At 43.4% G+C, this 22,212-nt stretch overlaps 2 protein-coding genes and 1 non-coding gene across 19 annotated transcripts; 1 reads left to right on the top strand and 2 right to left on the bottom strand.

The window, feature by feature from the left end:
* Positions 1–326: 326 nt before the first annotated feature.
* On the top strand, positions 327–10,229 carry LOC118230029 (nexilin-like). 7 transcript variants are annotated; one of them, XM_035422713.1, is made up of 15 exons: positions 327–780; positions 1,317–1,368; positions 2,941–3,028; positions 3,512–3,703; positions 4,361–4,442; positions 4,567–4,715; positions 5,560–5,601; positions 6,037–6,237; positions 6,381–6,557; positions 6,655–7,131; positions 7,469–7,663; positions 8,172–8,393; positions 9,090–9,272; positions 9,369–9,717; positions 9,835–10,229. In XM_035422713.1, the coding sequence occupies exons 3-15, from the start codon at positions 3,002–3,004 to the stop codon at positions 9,846–9,848; spliced, it is 2,310 nt and encodes a 769-aa protein (XP_035278604.1). In that variant the 5' UTR covers positions 327–780; positions 1,317–1,368; positions 2,941–3,001; the 3' UTR covers positions 9,849–10,229. The 7 variants fall into 7 exon arrangements, with proteins under 7 accessions (XP_035278604.1, XP_035278601.1, XP_035278602.1 ...); XM_035422710.1 differs by having other exon boundaries at positions 9,369–10,229; XM_035422711.1 differs by lacking the exon at positions 1,317–1,368 and having other exon boundaries at positions 9,369–10,229.
* A 979-nt stretch (positions 10,230–11,208) lies between these two features.
* On the bottom strand, positions 11,209–22,170 carry fubp1 (far upstream element (FUSE) binding protein 1). Of its 11 annotated transcripts, XR_004765780.1 has the most exons (21): positions 22,008–22,170; positions 21,008–21,104; positions 20,408–20,446; positions 19,981–20,020; positions 19,798–19,844; positions 19,644–19,715; positions 19,279–19,336; positions 18,997–19,156; positions 18,810–18,908; positions 18,269–18,415; positions 18,057–18,159; positions 17,489–17,725; positions 17,231–17,391; positions 16,978–17,126; positions 16,777–16,862; positions 16,484–16,612; positions 16,114–16,188; positions 15,589–15,651; positions 12,640–15,140; positions 11,858–11,979; positions 11,209–11,405 (listed from the first exon to the last, which is right to left on the bottom strand). XR_004765780.1 is itself a non-coding variant. In XM_035422719.1 (20 exons), exons 1-20 carry the CDS (start codon positions 22,095–22,097, stop codon positions 14,688–14,690), a joined length of 2,016 nt encoding a protein of 671 aa, XP_035278610.1. In that variant the 5' UTR covers positions 22,098–22,170; the 3' UTR covers positions 11,209–14,687. The 11 variants fall into 11 exon arrangements, 8 of the variants coding, with proteins under 8 accessions (XP_035278610.1, XP_035278609.1, XP_035278611.1 ...); XR_004765779.1 differs by having other exon boundaries at positions 11,858–15,140; XR_004765778.1 differs by having other exon boundaries at positions 11,209–11,979.
* On the bottom strand, positions 15,421–15,518 carry LOC118230915. Its single transcript, XR_004765961.1, has one exon.
* Positions 22,171–22,212: the final 42 nt, after the last annotated feature.

Raw genomic sequence — 22,212 nt, 5'->3', positions numbered from 1 at the left:
ACAGAGTATTTGGAGAAGATCTTGTATTACTCCAAAATTCAAAGGCAATAAAATCTCTGAATCACTTGCTCTTCTTGTTGGAAAAACTTTGTGCCACAGCCCTAAATGAAAGTATAAGAGCTTCGAAAGCTGTTTTGATTTTTATGTTACTCTATACTGGTTTTACACTTCATGTTTTAATTCTAAAAAAAAGGGAACCTGGAAGCTATATTAAGTACTGCTGATCCTCACTTTATTGCCTTTCAGGCCAGCCGATGTGCGTTGTATCAGTGTTTGATAGGAATACACTGAAACTAAACTGTCTAAATACACTGTAAATAAGAAGACAACATTAAAATTAAGTGTCAAAAAGTGTATATGTAATTAATGTACTGTAACAGCTAGTGTCAATACTCCACGAAGTGGTCACACATTATCGCTACCCGTTAAGTAAAGTTTTGAATGGTCCTAATGTGAGCAATTATGTTGGGGCTTATGGAAGTTTTATGGCTTGAATGGGGGCAGAGGAGTCGCACAGACAGGAAAAGCTCGCGTGCGTGTGTGTTGGAACAGCTGAGGCTAGAGCTGGAATGCGGTAGATAGGGAGAGCAGCGGGACATTTATGGAAACCGTCCGCAGATGCAATTCTCTCACAGGACATTTAGCTCATGTACAGTGAAGTGAGTGCACGCGTCTGCGAGTTTCAGTCACCTTGGATTAGCGTCTATTTAGTTTTTTACTGGATTTAACTACTTTACCGAGAATTCTATTTTGAAAGTTGGGGGAGAGCGCAAACGAAAGGTAACTCACATTTTATTTTATCATTCCATTATGGTTATGCGAAACCGTACAATTAATGGACTTCGTAAACTTTTCATGTTCGTGATGAATTAGGCAACATTATAAAAGCGGATATTTCTTTTTAATGCAGAAACACCATCTTATCTGACAGCGTAAGAATTTACGGGCTTAAAGTTTTCCACGGGACTTCACAAAAGCATCGGTTCATTTAACTATACTTTTTGAGAAGAGGGAATCGGGATATTTAACTTTTTCAGCATTTAATTCTGTAGGATAATTATTTTAAATTGTTATTTTAGACCCGTGATTTTATGATACCAAAATAAATGTGACCAAATTTTTTTATTCTTAATCCTTACACAAGCAACTTGTGATTTGTTATATTGGATTTTATGTATGTATTCATATTATTTTTATAATGTCTACATATAGTTCGTTTTCAATTAGGGCTAATATTAGGCCTATATATAAAAAGTTTCCCGTCGGCTTCAGAGTTAACTATTGGCTGTTTATTTTGAACGGTTGTCTTCATTTAGAAAGTGACTGAGAGGCCTCTTGAGATTCCCCAAATCATTCTGGCAGTCAAGTGTAAGTAGCCTAACGTCTTTCTGTCCACTTATAGCCTATCCAATAAGCAAGGCTTTTTTGTGGCCTTTCACCAACAATGATTAATTAATCACATCTGTAATTATCCGAATATTTATACTGAGCTTTTATATTTCATTCATCAATCTGTTTCTCGGTACATGCGTACAACAATAACCTGCAGCGTCTTATCAGAGATGATCTATGGGCTTTGGTCCGTACCGTTTTTTGATACAACTGATGTACTTGTAGGCCTAATGCTAACATGCCACGAATCGGTTAACCCCCAGAAAAAACTATCATCTCCAAAAAATGTAACGGTTAAAATATTGTTCAGAGAGCTGAAAGGCGATGATCCCATTAACTGTATGAGTATATCCGTCAAAAATGGTGCCTGCACGCGAGTGACTCATGTGAGAAAGAAACCTCTTCTCGATGCAGCTGTTGTTCTGACCGCCACGCGCCCGTGTCCTTCACCAAAGCATTGTGCGGGCATGGTATTCTAAAAGAGACTTCTGACTACCTATTATCACCATTGTAACAGTGAACTCCTTCCAGATTTGTGGCATTTCCTTTTTTCTTACGTTTGCTCCTCAAGAGGCATAAACTAACTCCAGAATTCTAGACAATAGGCTTGTATAGTCATGATTTTCGGGTTATACAGTTGAAGCTAGATATATTAGCTATATTAGTGTATAATCCTGTTTTAGGAGAGGAGGTAAATCCTACACATTATATTCCGGAATCATCTATGCTCACCAGTCACCATCTGGCTCTGATAACATCGGTTAATGCGATGGCCACTAATGAATTCAGACAACATAAAACAGACCATGTTTGGGTTGATAGTGCAAGGACAACAAATCTTAGTTTGGGTACTTTGGTTCAGGAACAGGTTTAAGTTAGGGCAGCAGCCTGTGGCCATTGGAAAAAAGGAAAAATTGATGTGAGCTCCCATCAGTCAAGTAATGTGATGAGGACCTTGTGTTGAAGCCAGTACATAAACACTAACAGTAGGTAACCAAGCTAAATGAAAACATACAGCTTCCGTACTGTGATTCATTGACCAATGAGTGGCCACTACTGTTTCTGCCAAAGTAATATAATATGTATAGGTATGGGGCATGCCCCCGCCAAGGCGTAACTTGGCGGGATGGCATACCTGCCATCCCAATATATATGTAGTCATCAGATTTTTGCGTGGAGTTAATGTAGTTTCCATGGACAGCATAGAACATAAAATGTTTGTTCCAAAAGCTTATAGCAATCTGGCAACGGGGTCAGTCCAACTCTTTGTCATTCAGCACTTTGAAAAACAATGTCAAAGAGCACAAAAATAATGGTTTTCACAAAGCTGCTAACAAAACTAGGGTCAGAAAAATGAAGTTTATAACCATTCATCTCAAAGAGAACAACTCTAGGCAAAAAAGTACCTTAATTTTCCTGCACACCACTTGATGATTAGAAAACAATCGTATAGTCACTAGAGATGCATGCATTTATTATCTGCTGAAAGACACGGTTGCGAGTGCGTACATCATTATACCTGCTGACACAAATTAACTCTCCCTGCAGGTTCCCTCCAAGGTGAATCTCGCAGTCAGATCCCAGGGCCAAGTTTCAGAGAGGAGTAACTATGGCTGACGTGGCACAAAAGCAAGAGGTAAGGCCTACTAATCACTTCTGACATGGTAAGTTGCTATCCACTGCCCAAAGAGGTCGACGGTTGTGTAAATTGAACAAATTTTTTTCCACTGCACTGCACAAAGAGGTAGACGGTTGTGTAATTGAACAATCTTTTCCATCTTACGATAGCCAATTCTCCCTTCTCTTAATTCTCAAATACATCAATTTAAATAAATTCAAATTCAGAGAGTTCAAGAATTACCTGCATTACCTGCTTGAATATTTGTATAAAGATAAGATTGTGTGCAGTTATTAATGCTGGGGGCACAAAGTTGAAGAATGGCTTTGACAGGAAACAGTTCTGTGCACTGGTCACTTAATTCTGCTGGTTCACCCATAGCTTCTATACTCAAATTAGCACAGAGGACTCTCCCTCATGGATGTCTGTAATCTTTCCCTTTCCTTTTCTGTCGTCTTTTTTCTCTCTCCCCCCCCATTTACCTGTGGTCTGCCAAAAAAGATCCTTCTTTCCACTTCCAAGCCAGTGGCGAGAAGCTATGTGCCCAAGCTTGGGAAGGGGGACGTAACAAATAAATTTGAAGCCATGCAGAAGGCCAGGGAGGAGCGTGGTAAGAGGCGGAGTCAAGAGGAGCATCAGAGGAGGAAGGAACAGTACGTTAGAGAGAGAGAGCGGAGCCGAAAGAAGCAACAGGTCAACGAAGACCATGCCCATATGTGTCCTGCATGGCATGGGCCCCCTTGTTAAGATTATGAACAGTGGATGCTGACAATCCCTGTGTGGCATGTTGGGTATTCTATGCAGTACTTACAGCATTATAATGTAATGAGTGTTAATTTCACTGGGTTAACCAACTACTCCTTGATCCCAGCATTTGAGGACTAAATACTACACTAACCCCATAATTTTTCAAAATTACAATGAAAGACACAACGGATGCCAAGAAGCTACAACAGATTGAGGTAAAATGAAGTAGGAGAACAAATTCTTCCTCCAGATAGAAATCAACAATTATATTAACCCTAGCACCATGCCCATCACTTTTTTTAAAAACCCAGTTATCTTAAAGAGGGGAGAGAATACATTGTTCTTATCACCTGCCTTGAACAACAGAGTGCATTCCATAGTGCCTCAACCACTTAGACTCCGGTTGCTCCTTCATTTTCCAAATGACTCTTACTCATTTTCTTTATGAGGCGCTACTCCAGTCAGATTTGCCTGAGACAATCTGGAGCACCTGCCTTCAACCAGGATTAGGCTGTGCAGCCTGCTGGAACTAGCATGGTACCAGAGCAAAGTAGATTATCTGAGGTAAACTGGCACCTAAACACACTGTCTGTCCCTCTGCAGATAAAGGAACTCCTTGCCTCAAGTGATGAAGAAGACGTGAAGCCAAACAAGCCTGAAAAACTCTACGTCCCCAAGATAACAGGTAGGGTGAAAGAAATGCGAAAAGGCCAGCAGTTGGGAGGGGTGGGAGAAGGGGTAGTGGAGGCAGAAAGTCCTCTCGGTAGTTTAAGAGTTGCATCACCCGGAGGCTGCGTCTTGTTTAACAGGCAGCGTAAAGGGGAAATTTGCCGAGATGGAGAAGCAGAGACAAGAGGAGGAGCGCAAGAGAACGGAAGAGGAGCGGAAGAGGCGCATTGCCCAAGACGCTCTGGAGAAGACCAAGATCCAAAGGGAGCTGGCAAAGAAGGCAGAGGAGGTTTGCTGCTCGTCACCAACATGCACAAGAAAATAATAACTAGCACACAAAGTTCCACACAGACAAGGCATGTTGCCACTCGATACCTTCTAGCATGTTCTATGCTTCTGCATCTGCAATTAATTAGCTGCCTGTCTGGAACGGTCGCTTCCAATATCAGTCAGGTCCCCACAGTATGAGCAGACTGGCCCAGGTCCAGCATCAGACTGGAGGAAGAGGCCTGACGAGCACTACTGTACATCTTTCGGGTGCAGACTGGGCCCAGGTCCAGCAGCACACAGCACATCTACACATCCTTCCCAGCCCCCCTGCTCCGGAAAACCACAGGCACGCTGAGAGTGGCTGGCAGAGGACATATGCTAAGTTAATTTGTCTCTCTGCGGAGACCCTTCAGTACAGTCATACCGCGTACTGTGTGCTGACCGCCCTCCCTCCTTTTAAAAAAGGCTCCCAGACAAAGGTTGTGCTTGGAGAGGAGCCAAACACAAATTCTCACTCCTGTTACGAACTGATTCAGTCTGGTAAATGAAGACTAACCTACAGCTTTTTGCTGCTTATCCTAATGCTGCCATAAGAAGTAAAAAGATGACCCAAATGTTTTAAGTCTTAATTATCTTCTGAAGCTTTGGCAGTTGGGTCACACACAAAATACTTCTGATGCTGTTGAATTTCATTTGATTTACACAACCCCAGGTTCAATAATTAAAGATTTGTCAAATTAACCTTTGCTGAAAGTATGGTTAAGTCGGATTCTTGTGTTCCACCACTCAAAACCAAACCACTTTGTAAAAAGAAAAAATTAAGGTAATGTCTGATTAAATGATGAACTACTTTCATTCACTAGATTGATGACAAAAGGAGAACTGGATGTAGCTCAGACACTGAGGTAAAGAAATATTTCCATTATAAACACCTTGTAACCGCACATGGTCAATTACTGCACACCAACTCCAGACAAATTTTTAACCATTTACTCACAAGCATGATGACAGGTGATAAAAAGCAGATCGGGGCTGAAATTGAATCCTTACTGTGCCAGGGCTGACTGGTAGTCCTACGGGCTGATACCATTTGCCACAGCATTGCATGAAGAGGGGGGATTTCAATCAGTAGGATGTCCTCCACTTCAATGCATGCGGGCTCCTAGACATAGTCATAGACATGTCACTGGAAGGCACAATAATGAATTGATTAAATTACGTGCTCTTGTCCAAGGCCATGAAACCCATTTCTCCTACCAACTTCTCACAATCATTTATATTGTACCTCAATGCGGTCAGTCCCCATTGAACACCAAAGCATTTGGTTTTGAAACCAACAGGAAGGAGATGACGGCCTACTTGCGGAGGTGGTAACAGCAAAGCCATCCACAGCTCCGGGTAAGATCAAGATCAACTTTGAGGACTTGGGCAAGGCCCGGGAGGAGGAGGAGAGGAGGAAAACAGAGGAAGAGAAGCAGCAGCGGTACCAGGAACACAAGCGCTCCCTCAGAGAAGCCAAGCGCTGGTCCATGATTTCACAGGTAAGGACATAAGCTTCCAAAGAGCTTAAAAATGTCTTCAGATTCAGACTTCAAACACTATTGTTATACAGTCAGTCATGCACTATGCAACAAAAAAAAAAAAGGATTCTATTTAATCAGAAACTGCCGGTCACTATCCCAAGGATGAAGAGGAACCCCAGCAGAAAGAGAAGGAGCAGGTTACACCACGGAAGCTGAAGCTCACTTTCGAGGAGCTGGAGAAGCAGCGGCAGGAGCAGCAGAGACAGCAGGCTGAAGAGGAAGCCCGACAGAGACTGGAGGAGGAGAAGAGAGCCTTTGAGGAGGCCAGGCAGGAGATGGTAACCTCATCGCACTCTCAAAACACCTCTGACATTCCCATTTCTGAGCTTACAGGTACACTGGGCAGGGTCTCACAAACGTATGCTGTCATTTCAGGGTGCTTTGGAGGATGAAGAAAAAGACACCTTGCCTGCAAAGGAAGAGATTAGACCTGGGAAGCTAAAGCTGAGCTTCGAGGAGCTGGAGAGGCAGAGGTTAGAAGAGGAACGCAAGAGAGTGGAGCAGGAGGCCAAAAGGCGCATCGCAGAAGAGAGGAAAGAGTTTACCAAGGCCAAGAAGAGCATGGCCAGCAATGGGCTTCCTGGGAGCGAGAACCAGGATGGGAGGTCTGGCGAATCAGAGTGCAACGGCACAGAGAATCACCATGATGCCCCTCTGCAGATTGTGGACGAGGATGACGACATCCTGGCTACCACGATGACCACAGAAAGCGACAGGCCAGGAAAACTGAGCATCAGCTTTGAGGAGATGGAACGGCAGAGACAGGCAGAAGAGCAAAGGGCGGCAGAAGAGGAGGCAAAACAGCGCCTGGAGGAAGAGAAGAGGCTCTTCGCTGAAGCACGGAAGAACATGGTAGGCTAAGAGGTTTAGCCTTCCAAACAAACATAAAAAATGGTTCACGCTAAAAAGTGTCATCCAAAATGTAGAATTAAAGCAAGGGTCTCCCATCCCTTTCTTTGTGTATCCTGATGTTGTGAACTTTCCAACACAAAGCCGAAAAAGCAATATAAATAGTGCAAAATAAAGATGACACCATGTAAAAGTAAGGTGCATGCATGAAAACCTAGAACCATGGTCGTTTTATATACGTGTAGGACACTTGCATGCTGTATAGCTTCCTGGCCAGGTGCTCTGTGCTTTCAAGTTACAGTTGGAATGTGATGTAAACACCTCCCGATTCCATGGGCAGGTGAATGAGGAGGAGGAGGAGCTGGTGCGGCATGATTCCCAGGAGGGACTGGCCCCCGGGAAGTTAGAAATCAACTTTGTGGAGCTGCTCAAACAGAGGGAGGAGGCGGAAAGGAGGCGCACAGAAGAGGAGCGCCGGCAGAAGATGGAGCAGGAGAAGCAGGAGTTTGAGCAGCTGCGACAAGAGATAGGAGAGGTGAGAGCCACAGCACTCCTGCTCTACACAATTGCCAATTCTTTTGAGTTACATAACTAGAGTTTGAATTTTATTATTGAATGGTTATTGGAAGGAGCTGCACAGTTAAGCATTTAAACAAAGAACAAATTTAAATTTTTTGACCAAAATTGACTAAATTTCTTTTGATTTGACTTACTGGTGTATTCGGGTGACTGCCAAATAGTGAACATCACTTTCTACACTTGACAGTGACAAAAAATGTGTCAATAACATTAAAATGTGAAGGATGTGCAGGAATTGAATATATATTTGCCCCATGGCTTTAGGATGCCATTTTCGCATAAATACAGCCATTATTTGCTCCATAGTGCCACCTAGTGAATCCACATTTGTACATGGGTAAAATATTTTCCATACGAGCAAAACATTTGCGTGAATGGAGAGGTGGGAAAAAAAATCCCTTGTTTTTACAGATGCCTTTAACAGACATTTTAAACACTATCACATTTCCTGCCCTTCGGAACAGGAGGAAATCAACGAAAGCACTAAAGTGGTGAGTGCTGAGTACAAGGAACTGAGCAAGCTCAAGAGAACTGGCTCCATACAAGCTAAGAACCTAAAATCGAAGTTTGAGAACATCTCGCAACTCACCGAAGAAGAGATATTGAAGAAGGTTGAAGAGGAGAGGGCACGGAGAAAGGCTATGGATCTTGAGATCAAAGAGAGGGAAGCTGAGAGATTTCAGGAGGTACAATCCACCTTTTGTTGAGACTCACCAGGAATGAGGTTTTAAACTGAAGCCCGAAACATACCCTACGCACGTACGTGAATACAAACACTTCCAGCTACACAATCGATTTCAGGCGTCGTTGCATTCCAAAATGTCACCTGAAATTTACGCAACAAGTGCGAGCTGCAACATAAGCATCGCAGTAAGGGGCACTATAGCAGACAACAACAGGATGTCGCCCCCTTGAGGAGGCTTATTACCTCCTCAGGGAAATAAGAATATACACCGATTACGTATAACTGGGCCATGTGTTAGTAGTGTGCTGGCCTGGCGATTGTCGTGTGTGTTCGCATACTTATGTATGGTATGTTTCAGGCCTAAGGCATTGTTCTAGCAAACTAGGAAAGTGATGCCTTAAGTCTTTGAAGACCTACTGCTCTGATACTTTGTAGGGTTAGCATTTACAGTGGTCATTTATTGATTAGTGTGGTTGCCTTTAGCAATCACACTATTTTATAATTAAGATCTTACAGGGCTATTTTGGAATTTGGAATACTTGGGAGTTTTACGGTTAGATATTGATCTGGATTCTGCATTGTAGGATAAAATCTTATTCGACTGCAGTTCACATTTCCAACTGTTTGTTTTATAACCCATAACTCTGGTAGATTTTTGCTGTCAGAACAACTAATCTGCTGCTCTGCTTACTTTAAGGATGAGGAGGGCGGGAAGGAGTTCAGAGCTGAAGACGCTTCGTTTAAGCAGAAGGTGGACATGCGAGCACGGTTTGAACAAATGGCAAAGGCCAGACTGGAGGAGGAGAGAAAGAGGATAGAGGAACAGAAAATGCTCAGAATGCAGTTCGAACAGCAAGAAATCGATGCAGCACTACAAAAAGTAAACCTCCACACCTCTGGCCTTGCATTATATATGTCCAGTGAAAACATGTATTGCTTTTCAAATACTCCAAACCTTTTTTTTTTTTTTTTGCAGACCAAGGAGGACAAGGAAGGAAGCGTCATCAGTGACTCCATGGCTTATGAAGAGGACCATGAAGAATCTGGGGCTCCGTGGTTTAAAAAGGCTCTCAAAAACCAGTCCGTGGTCGACTCGGAACCCGTGCGGTTTACCGTTAAGATCTTAGCAGAGCCCAAGCCGGAAGTGACCTGGTGGTTTGAGGGCGAAATGCTTGAAGACTGTGAGGACTACCAGTACATTGAGAGGGGAGAGACGTACTGCCTTTACCTGCCAGAGACCTTTCCGGAAGACGAGGGGGAGTACATGTGCAAGGCTGTGAACAGCAGAGGCACCGCAGCCAGCACCTGCATTCTCAAAGTAGAAAGTAAGCGACAGTCCCTCTAAGCGCATGCCGCCGCTTCCTGTTTCCATGCCTAACTCCCTCTCACCGCTCGCCCTTCAGTTTCTGCATCTCTGAAACTTTCTTCCTTTTCTCTTCTAGCTGACGACTACTGATGGCCTTCACTGGAACTTTCCCTGTCCCTCCCTTCAGTCTTTTCTACAATCTCTATTTCTCATGGTGCGGCAAAAAGCACCACAAATTGCTTTAGCGTCGTTCCACCGGTGGATGGAAAACGTATTCAAGATGAAAATGCATCGTTTACATATTGGTTGTGATAGAGGTCCTCTGCCTCATCCAAACGTGACCAGTGCTCAAAGTGCCAAATCTACAAACCTTGTTTTCAAAATGGTACCCGATATTTTATCACTCGTACAGAGAATTTGAGTTTTCGCTATATGACCATCCCCAATCCCATCTTTTCCTGCATTTTTTTAAGCTACTTCCTTGAATCTACCACCTTTAGAATGTATTTCAATAAAATAACTTTCATGGAATCAGTTGCCTTTATTCAATTAACCTTACACGACTTTGCATTTAGCCAATGAGCTTGTAATCAGCACAAAACTGTCAAAACATTAGGGTTTCTTTTTCAGACAGATACAATTAATCTCATCTGCTTTTTTTACTGAGATCATGCCATTGGCTGTAGAGAAAACGAAAGTACTTCCATGTGCGTTTTGTGATGCAAGTAATTGTCAGAAGCCACATTTTAATACTTGCATGCCTTTTCCAATTTTACTTGCCATACACCAAGGTATTATGTGGGAATGATTAATAGTAAAAAACAATAATAATAAAGTACAAATATGCACAATCATTTACAAATCAAAAAATTACCATCACCAGTAAAATTAGTAGATAGACTTGGATTGAACTAGATTTCTAGAAGCCCCATTCATAATAAAGGTAAAACCACCTGGCCCCCAGGACAGCACTGTCCCCCCCTTCCTTCTGCCAATGTACTGGCTTTGCTTTGAGGGGTTTCAAAGTCCAACTGATATAAGTTGAGCCAATGAGTGTGTTAAAATTGATAGATTTGCACACAGATTTATCCACATTTTATACATTTCTGGGTAAACACCTAGCATGTAGAATCTTGTGTTCAAGTTTCAGGGCTATACCAAATTTGCACTAGACAAAATGCTAAAGTACAGCTTTTAGAGAAGTCTAATTCAGTCCTCAAAATCAGCTCTCCAATCACCTTAATGTTTCGATTAAAATCTGTGTGACCTTGTGCAATGACAGTTGATGGACCTACGGGTGGCAGAAAATTCATGAAATTCTGAAGTGGTGACGTCTGCCCGTTTCCCCCTCCGACAGCCACAATGCCTGGCCATGTAACCATGATCATTAAAACTACTTGTAACCAAGACAACGCATTTCGCTTGTTCTGTAATCAGTCTACATACATTTGTGGGCTTTATGAATAGTAGTTACATTTTAAATGGGTAATAATAGATCTTGAACGCGAGATAATTCATCGTTACAAATTTATTTTTTAACATGGGAACAATATTACAGTTAATCTGAACAGGCATTTCTAAAAAGTACATGAAAAAATATACACAGCACATTGCAGATTTTTGTTTACCTCTAATGCATGCTCCCCCTTTTCCATATTTCTCAGTTAAGCTTCTTTTTGTCTTCTTTTATACACCCCCACGAATATTCTGTTGAGAACACGTCCCTCAGAAGGAAACACCATCTCATCGCATATCATGCATATGAATTTATATATATATATATATGCACACCCAAATGGGCAACAATTTACTTGCAAGATTAGATTGATACAGACACCTTAAACTATCCAATTTACTGCCAAAAACCATCCTGTTGCTGATGAAGTCAACACAGACAAAAAAAAAGTGCCTAACGGTCTAAATCGAACAAAAGCATTTACGTGAATATCGAAACCCCATTTGGTAATTGTCAGGAGAAAAGCAGATGCAGACGATTTTTAACTGCTGGGATTACTGGATTTAAATCATACACTAACGTTTTATGGCATAACAATTTAGACTACATAGCAAGCTTTTGAGTTCAAAGTTGATGACATCACAGTCCCTGAACATACAGCATCATCATCACTTTTGCAATCACAACAGTTCCTCAAGATTACCTTAGAACTGGAGGGCTTGATTGGTCTACGTTCACCAGCGGAAAAGATTCAAAGGATTCTTCCTTAGGGACAAACTAGCTCACGGCCTGATTCTACGACCTATGCTTGCAGCATCTTCAACACTGTGTGTGAAAATGAAGGCAGCATTTTTAAAAGATAGGCACTACAGAAACGGGGCATCAAACTACATCACAGGTGGCAAGCATGGTCATGAATTGTACGGTCTTTGGATACATCATTAATAAGCACAGGGCTACCCTTATTTACTGAAAGCTCGTTACTGCATGCAGTACGTCTCAGTGACATTAAGGAGAGAAAGCAATGCCTACAGCTCTATGCATCAGAGTCACACAACACAGAATTGGACTTACCAGGAGCTAATGAATGTACTATACACTTTTATCATGGACAAGCTGATCTACATGAAATCGTACAAAAAAAACATACTGATCCAATTATGAAAAATATGTAGGTCACAATCCTAAAACCTAGCCAATCATCACGCTCGGTCTTAACGGTATATTTTTTACAGGCTTCTGTCAAACTAACGGCCAATAACGTACACAATTCAACTGCCATGCACATCACATTCCTGAACTGAATACATGAAGGCTGCTGCTATGTGTTTTTCTAGCAGTCGCAATACACTGATCAAGGAGATTGACACCTCTTACTTTAACTTGTCCTACACATTGCAGTCTACATTCACTGTTACTTCGACAAGGCAAGTCAGAAACAGATCATTCACAGGTCAAACACTGGTGTCCTTAGGTTATGCTTACCTGTATTACTGCAGCAGAACCTAAGGTGCAAGGTCTGGGTGACACTGCAAAAATTAAATATTGCACTGTTTGCAATCAGTAAAAACTCAAGACAACAGCCGCCAGTACAAAAAAATGCTCTATAACGTAATGGCATATCAGGCAGGTTGTGATCAATTCAATGCGCAACGTTTTGCACTTTCAACATACCTAACCATTTGAAGTACGACATGCGGAATAAGTATACCGACAGAGACAACTTCACATGCTAGAACATGAGCTGGACGTGTAAATTTATGCAGGTGAACGGAGAACTCACGAGAATGAGGCTTAGCGACATTGAAATTGGAACATGGTGATCTCGGTTTGTTCGCAACCATTTTAGGACTTATGGTGAAATACTTTCAATTGCATTAAATTCAGCATTCCCTGCAAACAGATTCTACGAAACTGTACATGTATCAATCCGCAATTCGACAGAACAGGCTCACATGAGTCAACTCACATTTCGGTGTTCGAAACAGTAGACAGACCTGCAAGCTCTCATAAGAGGCAGTCTAAAAGAAACAGAACTACAATGCCAGGTTTTCAGTTGCTTGACAGTCTAAATACACATCACTGTGGTTACGGCAAGGCAAGATCAACTATACAATCCAGAACTTTAACAGGTATTACTTTAAAGTTCAGGAATCTTGTCAGCAATTGCAATTGCACGCAATATTTTGGGGGAATATTTCTGATACTTACCCAACCTAACAATCTACAAAAATTCCAACAATTTTTGTTCAAACAATTGGGAATTGTTCATTTTTCTCTCAAAGAAATGCATTGAAAGAGAAACAGGAACCGGTTGTTTCGGAAACGACTCAATATTTGTACTTACAGTGGTAATGCCCCACGAAGGCTCAAATCGCGGGTGAAGAACAGCGTACGCGTCCTCACCCCTAAAAACCTACAGGCCTATGCTGGATGCACGTTCACAGACAATGGCAAAAGTAAATCGATTTTGCATTCATAATGTTTTAATCATAGGGTATTTCTTTTTTTAAAAAGAGAGAGAAGCCAGCAAATATATACAAAAAAACAATGGCTTATAAAATGTTAAAATGGGAAGAACAATTCAGTACTTTGCAAAGAATTATCAATTAGAACACATTTACCTGTGCTGTAAAAAAAAAGCAACAGACCAACTAAAATGTCTGTAACAGAGTCACATTTCAGGGAACATTTAAAAATGCTTGCTTACCGCATTTCTAACCTTGCCTGTGAGGGAAGAAGTTGTTCTCATTATGAACAGTACAGCCTTCCTCACATAGAGATCAGGGTAAAGTACAGTACAATCAAACACTACAGTACTAGGTTATTGCATGTGTCACACAGCTTGCAATCAAGGCCATACAAGGCGGATACATAGGCCTATGCCGATAAAGAGAAATGCTAGCAGAACATTGATTTTTAAAAATATATGTATATATAAACTAAGTCGGTTACGGAAACGAGGGCCTCGGTTGTCCCTGCAATTCACAAGAAGCAGTTCTCAAACCAGTCTAAAACAAAACCATTCAAAATAAGACCATGAGCCACACTGGAAACGTTGAAGACAGACGGGATACCGGAACTTTCAGTCAGCAAATTTGGACAGTCAAAAGAAAAGTCTGCATTTAGGCTTTCTGTCTACCAGGGAACTTGCAAGATTTCATTTAACCCATACTTTCTCACCCAACTTACCAACACAGGAGGTTTCATTTTGTTTTATTGCAAAACACAACAGGCATGTAATTTTAAAACTGAGATGATTTACATGAAAATTACTACAGTTTATAAACATGAGAATTGACCACAATATGAAATACAGGAGCTGGAATGTCCAAAATTCTATCACCACACTAAAAACAAACCATTCATTTTTGTACAAGAAAAAAAAACTGCCTCCGGAGCGTTTGTCATGTTTTCTGTTTTTTTAAACACTTTATACCAGAGAAATTAAGATCTTCATCAAGGCGTCTGCATCCAAACATTTAACAAAGGTTTTTTCGACAAGGAAGCAAATACTCTATGTCCACTTCACATTACTGGCCCTGTGCAGAGGAAATACATAAGAGATACAAATGAAGTTAACAACAAGATCATCTATTCAGCTCACAAAAGAAAAAAAAAAAAGCCTGCTTAGGGGGGGAAAGAATAGTTAGTTCTAGAAGCGCCAGCTCCTGTGGCGTTCTGGTACACCTATAGGGGGAATGATTAGTGCAGAACAAGTACTATACCGTGTCATTTCATTACTGAGAGAGACGCACACACAAAGATTTGCCAGAGAAACACACACTACCGACACATAAGACGAAGGTGGAGCTCTTAGTGGGAGAGTACCTGCTGCGCTTGGGGAGCCCCGGGCATGGCCTGCGGGCTGCCCTGTCCATAGTAGGCCGCCTGCTGCCTGTAGTACTCAGCCCAGGCGGCGCTGTAGTCCGGCTGGCCCCCCGACTGGGGGGCGGCAGCTGCAGCGGCCTGAGGGGCCGCCTGACCTGCAAAGGATAACGAGGGGAATTGGACGCCACCCACTGGAATGCTCGATAGCGGCCTACAGCCTTCACAAGGGGCTGTGACATCACACTTCGAAAAGCATGAAGCAAGGAGCCACTTTAATAGTCTACAGCAGAGAATCAATGGTAAGCGCAACTGAATTATATGCCAAACCCTAACTCATTACAGGTGACAGGATGAATAGACCATCGCCAATTTAATGGAAAGACCTAGTACGACAACTGTTCAGATGAGACTTTCAATAGGATGAGCGAAGGGGGGTCTGTAAGGAGGGGAACGACCCCGCCCCTTCACTCCCAGGGGCGGGACAGAAACCTCCTGCATTGCTCTGGGGCAGCGGTGTCCACAGAGCTCCCACTGTCTAGGGTCTGCACTCAAGTCACAAGCTGCCCAGCTAAGTACTCGCTCACAAGTGAAGCCACTTCGTACCTTGCTTTTTGTAGTACTCCTCCCAGGCCTTGGTGTAGTCCTGAGGCTGCTGACCCTGCTGACCTGAAAAGGGGAATGATACTTCAGCACAACCTCTCAAAACGCCTTTCAAAGCAGCTACTTCCTACTTTCTTTACATACAAAACAAAAACTACTTTCCATATCTCAGTACTCTAGAGCTTTGCCAGATCTCCTCTCAAACTTTTAACATTTCAAGTACAAACAAAAATAGCTAGACCTAGTCCACCATGTAAATGCACAGGTCAGTGGTTACACAATAAATGATTGCATAACTTCACATCAGGGATTGGTGTGAATATTTCCAGGTTGGGCACAACAGAACAGAAGATGGGCTCGGATCTGTATGCTCATTTGAGCGCAGTGTTACTCCTCATGCAAATGAAAATAACCGTTTCTCCTGCAGTAGCTGAACCCCCTGGACTGCCTGTGGTAAACCAGTGGATCTCCTCAGGCTAAGCTGCTCAGACTAGTCCCAAGTCTACGTTTGGCAAAATATATTTATACCCAATTTCTTGTAATATTCCTCCCAGGCCTTGGTGTAATCTGCCTGTCCACTCTGAACTGGAGCCTGCTGGTCACCTGTTAAAAATGGTACAATTTAATTGATAACCATTCTTGAAAAAGCCACGGTTAAGTCTTTTGCCTGGCTAAGTGTGCTACGCCTTGGCCTTGCAGGTCAAAGCCACCAGTCTGCTCTTCGGTTCCATTTAAAAGGCTACATGTCCCCATAACCTAGGGAAATAATCAGTGCACTACTGCACAAGATGCTGGACCTACAGTGCTGTTAATGAACAGCAATTAATGTTCTGCATAGAGGCTAACGCTTCACCCGTTACACTAGAGGCACAGGGGTGTGCCCGAGGGACGGCCTTACCTTGCCCGTTGGTTTGAGCCGTGCCGGGGGCGGCGCTGGCAGGGGCCATGGGAGCTGGGGGCTGCTGCTGCTGGTACTGGGAGTAGTACGCCGCCCAGGCCGCGGCGTTAGCATCGGCTGCTGCCTTGCCTGCGCCACAAACATACAAGCGGGTCACTGTGCGGCTGAGCCCCGGGCCTGCTTTTCTGATTAAGCAGCTTCCATTCTTATTACGATATAAGGATCATGGTGTAGAACACACAGGAAACACACTGATGGTTTTCAAAAGGTTTAGTAACTGGTAATACACATACACTCACCGGGGTCCTGCTGTCCCTGCTGCTGCCAGTGGGGGAAGCCATTGCCCCAGCCTTGGGGTGGGTAAGGATTAGGTGGACCACTGCGAGGGGAAACAAATTCAAATGTTAGAACTCATTCCTCAACACGAACAAGGTTCAGGGTGGTGTTAACGCTGTAGTGATCAATAAAAAAAAAAATATATAAAAACCACTTACTGAGGTCCAGGAGGACCCTGGTTATAGGGTCCAGGGTTGTAAGGTCCCATTTGTGCAGGGGGCCCTGGCGGACCTGGTGGGCCATGTGGACCGGGACCTCCATGTGGGCCCGGGGGGCCATGGGGACCGCCCATCGGGCTGACTGGACCCTGGAGGATAAGACAAGATATTTCAGACAACCGTCTCCTCACAAACGCATTAAAGCAAATGAGCGAAGCACGGGGTGGGCCTCCAGCCCAGCGCCCATACTCACTCCGATCTTTTCCTCCACCAGCTGCCTGGCGTAGTCGATCTGCTGGTGCGAGCCGCGGATGGTAAATATCTTCAGACTGGGGTCGGCACCCGGAGGGGGGTTTCTCTGGAGCTCTATCCGGGCTCCCGACTGCTGGCTGATGCTTTTAATGGTCTCGCCACCTGGGAGGAAGGATCCAAGCACGCTACGTTAGCTACACCTGCGCGTACTCTTGACGCCAGCGATCTAAAATAAAAACCAAGGCCTGCGGTCTCGCACCTTTCCCAATGATGAGTCCAGTCTTCATGGCGGGGACGGTGAAGACGAACTCTGGCAGCCCCCCAGGCGGGCCCATGTTCCAGTTGCCCTGGCCCCTGCCCCTGCCGCGGCCCCCGGGTCCCGGTGGGCCCCCGGACTGCACACTCCTCAGCAGGTCAGAGATGATCTCGGCAGCGTGCTGACAGCGGTCAGGGGGCCCCATTATCTGGGCTATCCTCTCCGGCATGGAGCCATCATCTGAAGAGAGAGATGAATCATGGCACTTGGTACCATCACTCAGTCTAAGTAGACAGTGACACCGCTACAACAAGGAATGCAGTGAGAAGGACCGTTTAAAAATTGTTTAACTACACGTGTATATTGGTACAATTTTAGTGTAGAAACACAGAAAAATCCTCAAATTGGTTTGACATTTGTTGGTAGTAGCATGAAAAGCTGGCTGACAGTAATGGCTATTTATTCTTCCCAATTCTAGTGCTTCTAAATACACAAAGCTCCCACAACAGCTGAATTTAAAAGACATGTGCATGTTAATGTTTCCAAAATGGATATGGATCCATGTAGGTACCTGGTTTAAACTGAATCCTGACACCGGTATCATTTTGGATCTTCTTGATCATTTCGCCATTCCTTCCGATCACTATTCCCACAGCAAACCTTGGGACCGGAACCTTCCAGAAGAAATGGTGCACCAGGTCAAAAGCAATCTTTCACCAATCTAGAAAAGCAGTATGAATGTAGTAAACGCGTAGCAACGGCTGGTAAGGAAGTTCATATCACCTCTTCACTTACATCCATGTCTCCTCCGCCGCCTCCTCCTCCTCCTCCCCCCCCTCCCCCGCCCCCGCCCATTCTGGACCCATACTCATTCCGCTGCTCCCGGCCACCCTGATCGTGTATGATTTCCATCACCATCTCTTTGGCTTGCTGCAGTTGGGGATAAAAAAGCAAACCAAGTGAAATATGAAGTACATACAGTACATACAGTTTGCCTCTCCACAATTTGCAGTTTCCACATCTCAATCTGGCCGTCTGAAACATGAAGGTTCATGTCCCTCACCTGCAAGAGGTGCAACCTCAGTGCATTTTCAGGGTGAGGAACTAGGAACCTATTGGGAGACCTTATTTTGGCATCAAAATACTAATTTCCCCTAGCAACTAAAAGGTGTAATTACTAAATTACTAATCCCAATTTGGCTATTCCCGTAATTGGCTAAACATTTGAGCCATTATTTAATAGAATGTTGTCATAATAGGATCACAATTCAACAGTTACTTCCCCTTGATACAGACCCCTTGTGTCAGGCGGTTAAGGTCCTACCTGAACTTTAAAAGGCTCCCCGGAGATGCGGAGAGGTTTGTCTAACCCCGTGTTTTGCGGCCCCTCTTGAATCATCACCATTTTCACTCCAGCACGTTCCTGATAGAAGGGAAAAGGCAGTGAGTGCACTACAGAGCATTGCATGCTGGGATCTGTAGTGGCACCAGGTGCCCGTATGCAAACTCACCTGCAGCTGTTTTATGGTTTCCCCTCCTTTTCCTATGACAAGTCCAGCTTTGCACGCAGGGACGAGAATCTCAACGGACATCCCTGGGCCATCGTTATGGTGGAACGATGGTGCGGGCCGGCCCTTTTCTACAATCTCTGTTAGCAACCGCTTTGCAGCCCTGACAAAGGAAAGCAAGAGTCAGGTGACTGGTGAACAAAAACTTTTTTGCATGTGCTCAATTTTCAAAAGCAACTTCATTGCGTCATCTTCCAACAAGTAGAAGAAAAGAACTGCACGTACTGGATTGAATCCGGGGAACCCGTTAATGTCACAGACCTCTCGGGCATACCACCACTGTCTGGAAATTAGAATGAGAAAGATGCTTTTAAATTAGAAATTCAGATCACACAAATCCAGAATTTTAGTCATGAACCCTTTAGGAATGGGAAGGATGACAAAGAACAATGAATAAGCAGCTAGGAATGGCATAGGAACTGCCACTTCTGGGTTAACAATCTGTTCAGCTGACCCATAGTCCCCAATTAGGAGATCTATATCTGAGGTCCTACCCTAACCCTAATCCTAACCCCTTCCATTTACATATACGGTCTTTAGTTAGATTAATGCACCGGTATATTTCTTAAACCTGATCAACAATGACTTACCAGGGGCAATCTGTATTTTGCAACCAGATTCCTGCTGCAGTCGGGATATCTGCTCTCCTCCCCTCCCAATAACTATAAAAACAGGAATTGTGCTTAAGTAAATAAGACAAGACAACGGCGTTTCCAATGTAAAACCCGCCGGCAACAAACTTACTGAATCCAACCATCCCATCTGGAACCTTGAAATCCTCAGAGAGAGATCTGAAAGGGAAAGGATCATCAGGCAAAAATTAAATATATGTCCACAGAAACCAGTCTATATATAAGCACAGAATCTATACAGTTTATTGGTGATCAAATATGATGCCAATCCAACATTACTGCCGCATTTTCTTACCTTGGAGGACCACTCATTCCCCCCATCATCGATGCATACGCTGGAAGAATAAACAGATATTATAAGACTGGCAAGTCCACTGGCAAGTGTGTTAACCCCTTAATGTCCCAGATTACAAGGCGTCCCAGACCACATGGTTCACAGGCTTCAGAATATAGGCTAGTACTGGAGGGCCATAGTGTCTGCTGGTTTCCTGTGCACTTCAGCATTTAATTAATTGGCTAAGGAAACTTCACAGCTTGTTCTCAAGCCCATAATCAGCTGCTGATTGAAATAAAATCACAAAGTATCTGCAGACACTGTGGCTCCCCAGAAATTGAGTTTCACAGCTGATCGACTTGATGCATTAGCGACATCCAACTTCAAAAAAAGGCCAAAGCAGATTTTATTTTTGAAATTCCAACAAAGCTTGTGATGGGATACTTACGGTCCATCTGAGAAGCTACTTTCTTTGTTTCTGGTTGATCTAAAATGAAAATCATTTCAGAAAAAATGTCACCCTCTTTTTATCCAATCATCACAATTAAGGGCATTAGGGCACTATTAAGATTTATTATGAAAATGTATAGACCAAAATGAAATGACCCCAAGAGCATTACAGACAGCCACATTTGTGATTTCAGGCTTTGAAGAAACTAGTGAAAAAAGCCTGTAAATTCTGGTTCAAGAACAGTGAACCAGCTCCCAATTCAACCGAGAGCCATGATCAAAGTATCCAGCATTTGCTGAGGCAGGGACAAGATACAAGATCGCCCACTCAGTAATCTAGGGTACTGGTTTGGGCATTTCCTGATATTGGGGACGTCTGGCATTGCATTGCCATCTCATTTTGTAACTAAAAGACATGTACTCTCATGGCATTATCTGCAGCATCATTTGTCTGTTAATCTGTATAAATAAAATAGTGTTTACAAATATAAAATAAAAAACCTTCCTCAAAATGCAGTTAGCATTAGACCCTTTGGAGGTTTACTGCAAAGAACTGATGTGAGAAATCGTGTTATGGGACATCAACCCACAGACTAACCTGCATCTTCCAATGGCCTCTTCTGGCCTCCATAACTAAACTCGTTGCTTGGCGGAGGGGGTGCACCACCCACATCTCCTCCAATTTTAGCTGCGATCTGGAGAAGAAACCGTGTACATCAGATCACATTTAACATATACAAACAACTCCAATATAACCCACCAGACTGTCATTTTTTTTTTTTTTTTTTTAAAGTGACCGCTAAATTCATAAGTGTTCCAAAGCTCCAGCAGCAAGCCAAAGAGTTCCAGTCTACACCCACTGAGTGAGGTATTGTTGGGGGTTGTCGATGCGCGAGTGGGTATCTACTCAGAGCCACTCGACGGGAAATAACTACAAAAAATAGGCACAGCCAAATAATTAAGCCAATTGGCCATTTAAAATAAGTTCAACAGACATAGCCAAACGCAAATCAGTTACCTGGCTAACGCTTGACACTTTGGTAAACCGGGTCATACCAGTTGGTAGAAAGAATCTCCAATTTAAAAAACGGCAGCATCTAACCTCAGGTAAACCTACGCGGATACAGGATACCACATTCAACGTTAGTCCACTTTTAATCTCTCCATCAAACCATCGAGTAACGTTAAGTTAACTAGCTATGCAATTCAGCGTTGCCGTACTAAACAGGCCTTCACCAGTGCTGCGTGTACTCTTTGTTTGCCTCGTGACCTTTTTCGCGCTATTTAGCTCGATAGCTTAGCGATAGATCTAAAAGCAACAGTTATACCAGTCAACTTTTGACGTTGGTATCAAACATATTACAACTGGTTAGCCAACTAAGGTATAGTTTGGCCGTACGTATAGTGAGGTTGTTTCCGTAATAAGCGAGATGGGGCTAGCTACCTCTTTTGTTGGGTTAGCAGTGCTAGCGTCTTCAACTTCCGTAGGCCTGCTCAGTTGGCTAGCTAGGTAACGTCAGCATTTCACTAACTGGAGTCATATTTAAACTTTTACAACAAAGTATTGTATACTTCACTCAGACGGGTAGCAAACTTACTTGTCTCGCCCGTTGCAGGGCATCTTTAAAAGCATCGTTCATTCCACCCCCTGCATTCTGCGGAGGAGCCACGCTGGAATAGTCAGCCATCCTGCAACACTTTAAAATCTTCTCTTTGAGTGGAGAAGATGGCTGCTTGACTGGAAATGATGAACTAAACTGCGACACAGAAAAGGGAGGGACATAAGGTGTTGAAAACCTCGCG

This window comes from Anguilla anguilla, chromosome 6 (assembly GCF_013347855.1).
Source record: "Anguilla anguilla isolate fAngAng1 chromosome 6, fAngAng1.pri, whole genome shotgun sequence".
NCBI classification, from domain to species: Eukaryota; Metazoa; Chordata; class Actinopteri; order Anguilliformes; family Anguillidae; genus Anguilla; species Anguilla anguilla.
The sequence above is the reverse complement of the archived record's forward strand: the minus strand, read 5'-3'. Positions and strand labels throughout refer to the sequence as shown.

Excerpts from the sequence above, each read along its gene's own strand:
- LOC118230029 (XM_035422711.1), top strand. The coding sequence starts at position 3,002 with ATGGCTGACGTGGCACAAAAGCAAGAG. Across the intron at positions 4,716-5,559 it reads TGGCAAAGAAGGCAGAGGAG|ATTGATGACAAAAGGAGAAC; the intron begins GTTTGCTGCTCG and ends TTCATTCACTAG. Across the intron at positions 6,238-6,380 it reads GCTGGTCCATGATTTCACAG|GATGAAGAGGAACCCCAGCA; the intron begins GTAAGGACATAA and ends CACTATCCCAAG.
- fubp1 (XM_035422718.1), bottom strand. The coding sequence starts at position 22,097 with ATGGCTGACTATTCCAGCGTGGCTCCTCCGCAGAATGCAGGGGGTGGA. Across the intron at positions 19,716-19,797 it reads AGATGGGATGGTTGGATTCA|TTATTGGGAGGGGAGGAGAG; the intron begins GTAAGTTTGTTG and ends CTGTTTTTATAG. Across the intron at positions 18,160-18,268 it reads ACATGGATGTAAGTGAAGAG|GTTCCGGTCCCAAGGTTTGC; the intron begins GTGATATGAACT and ends TTCTTCTGGAAG.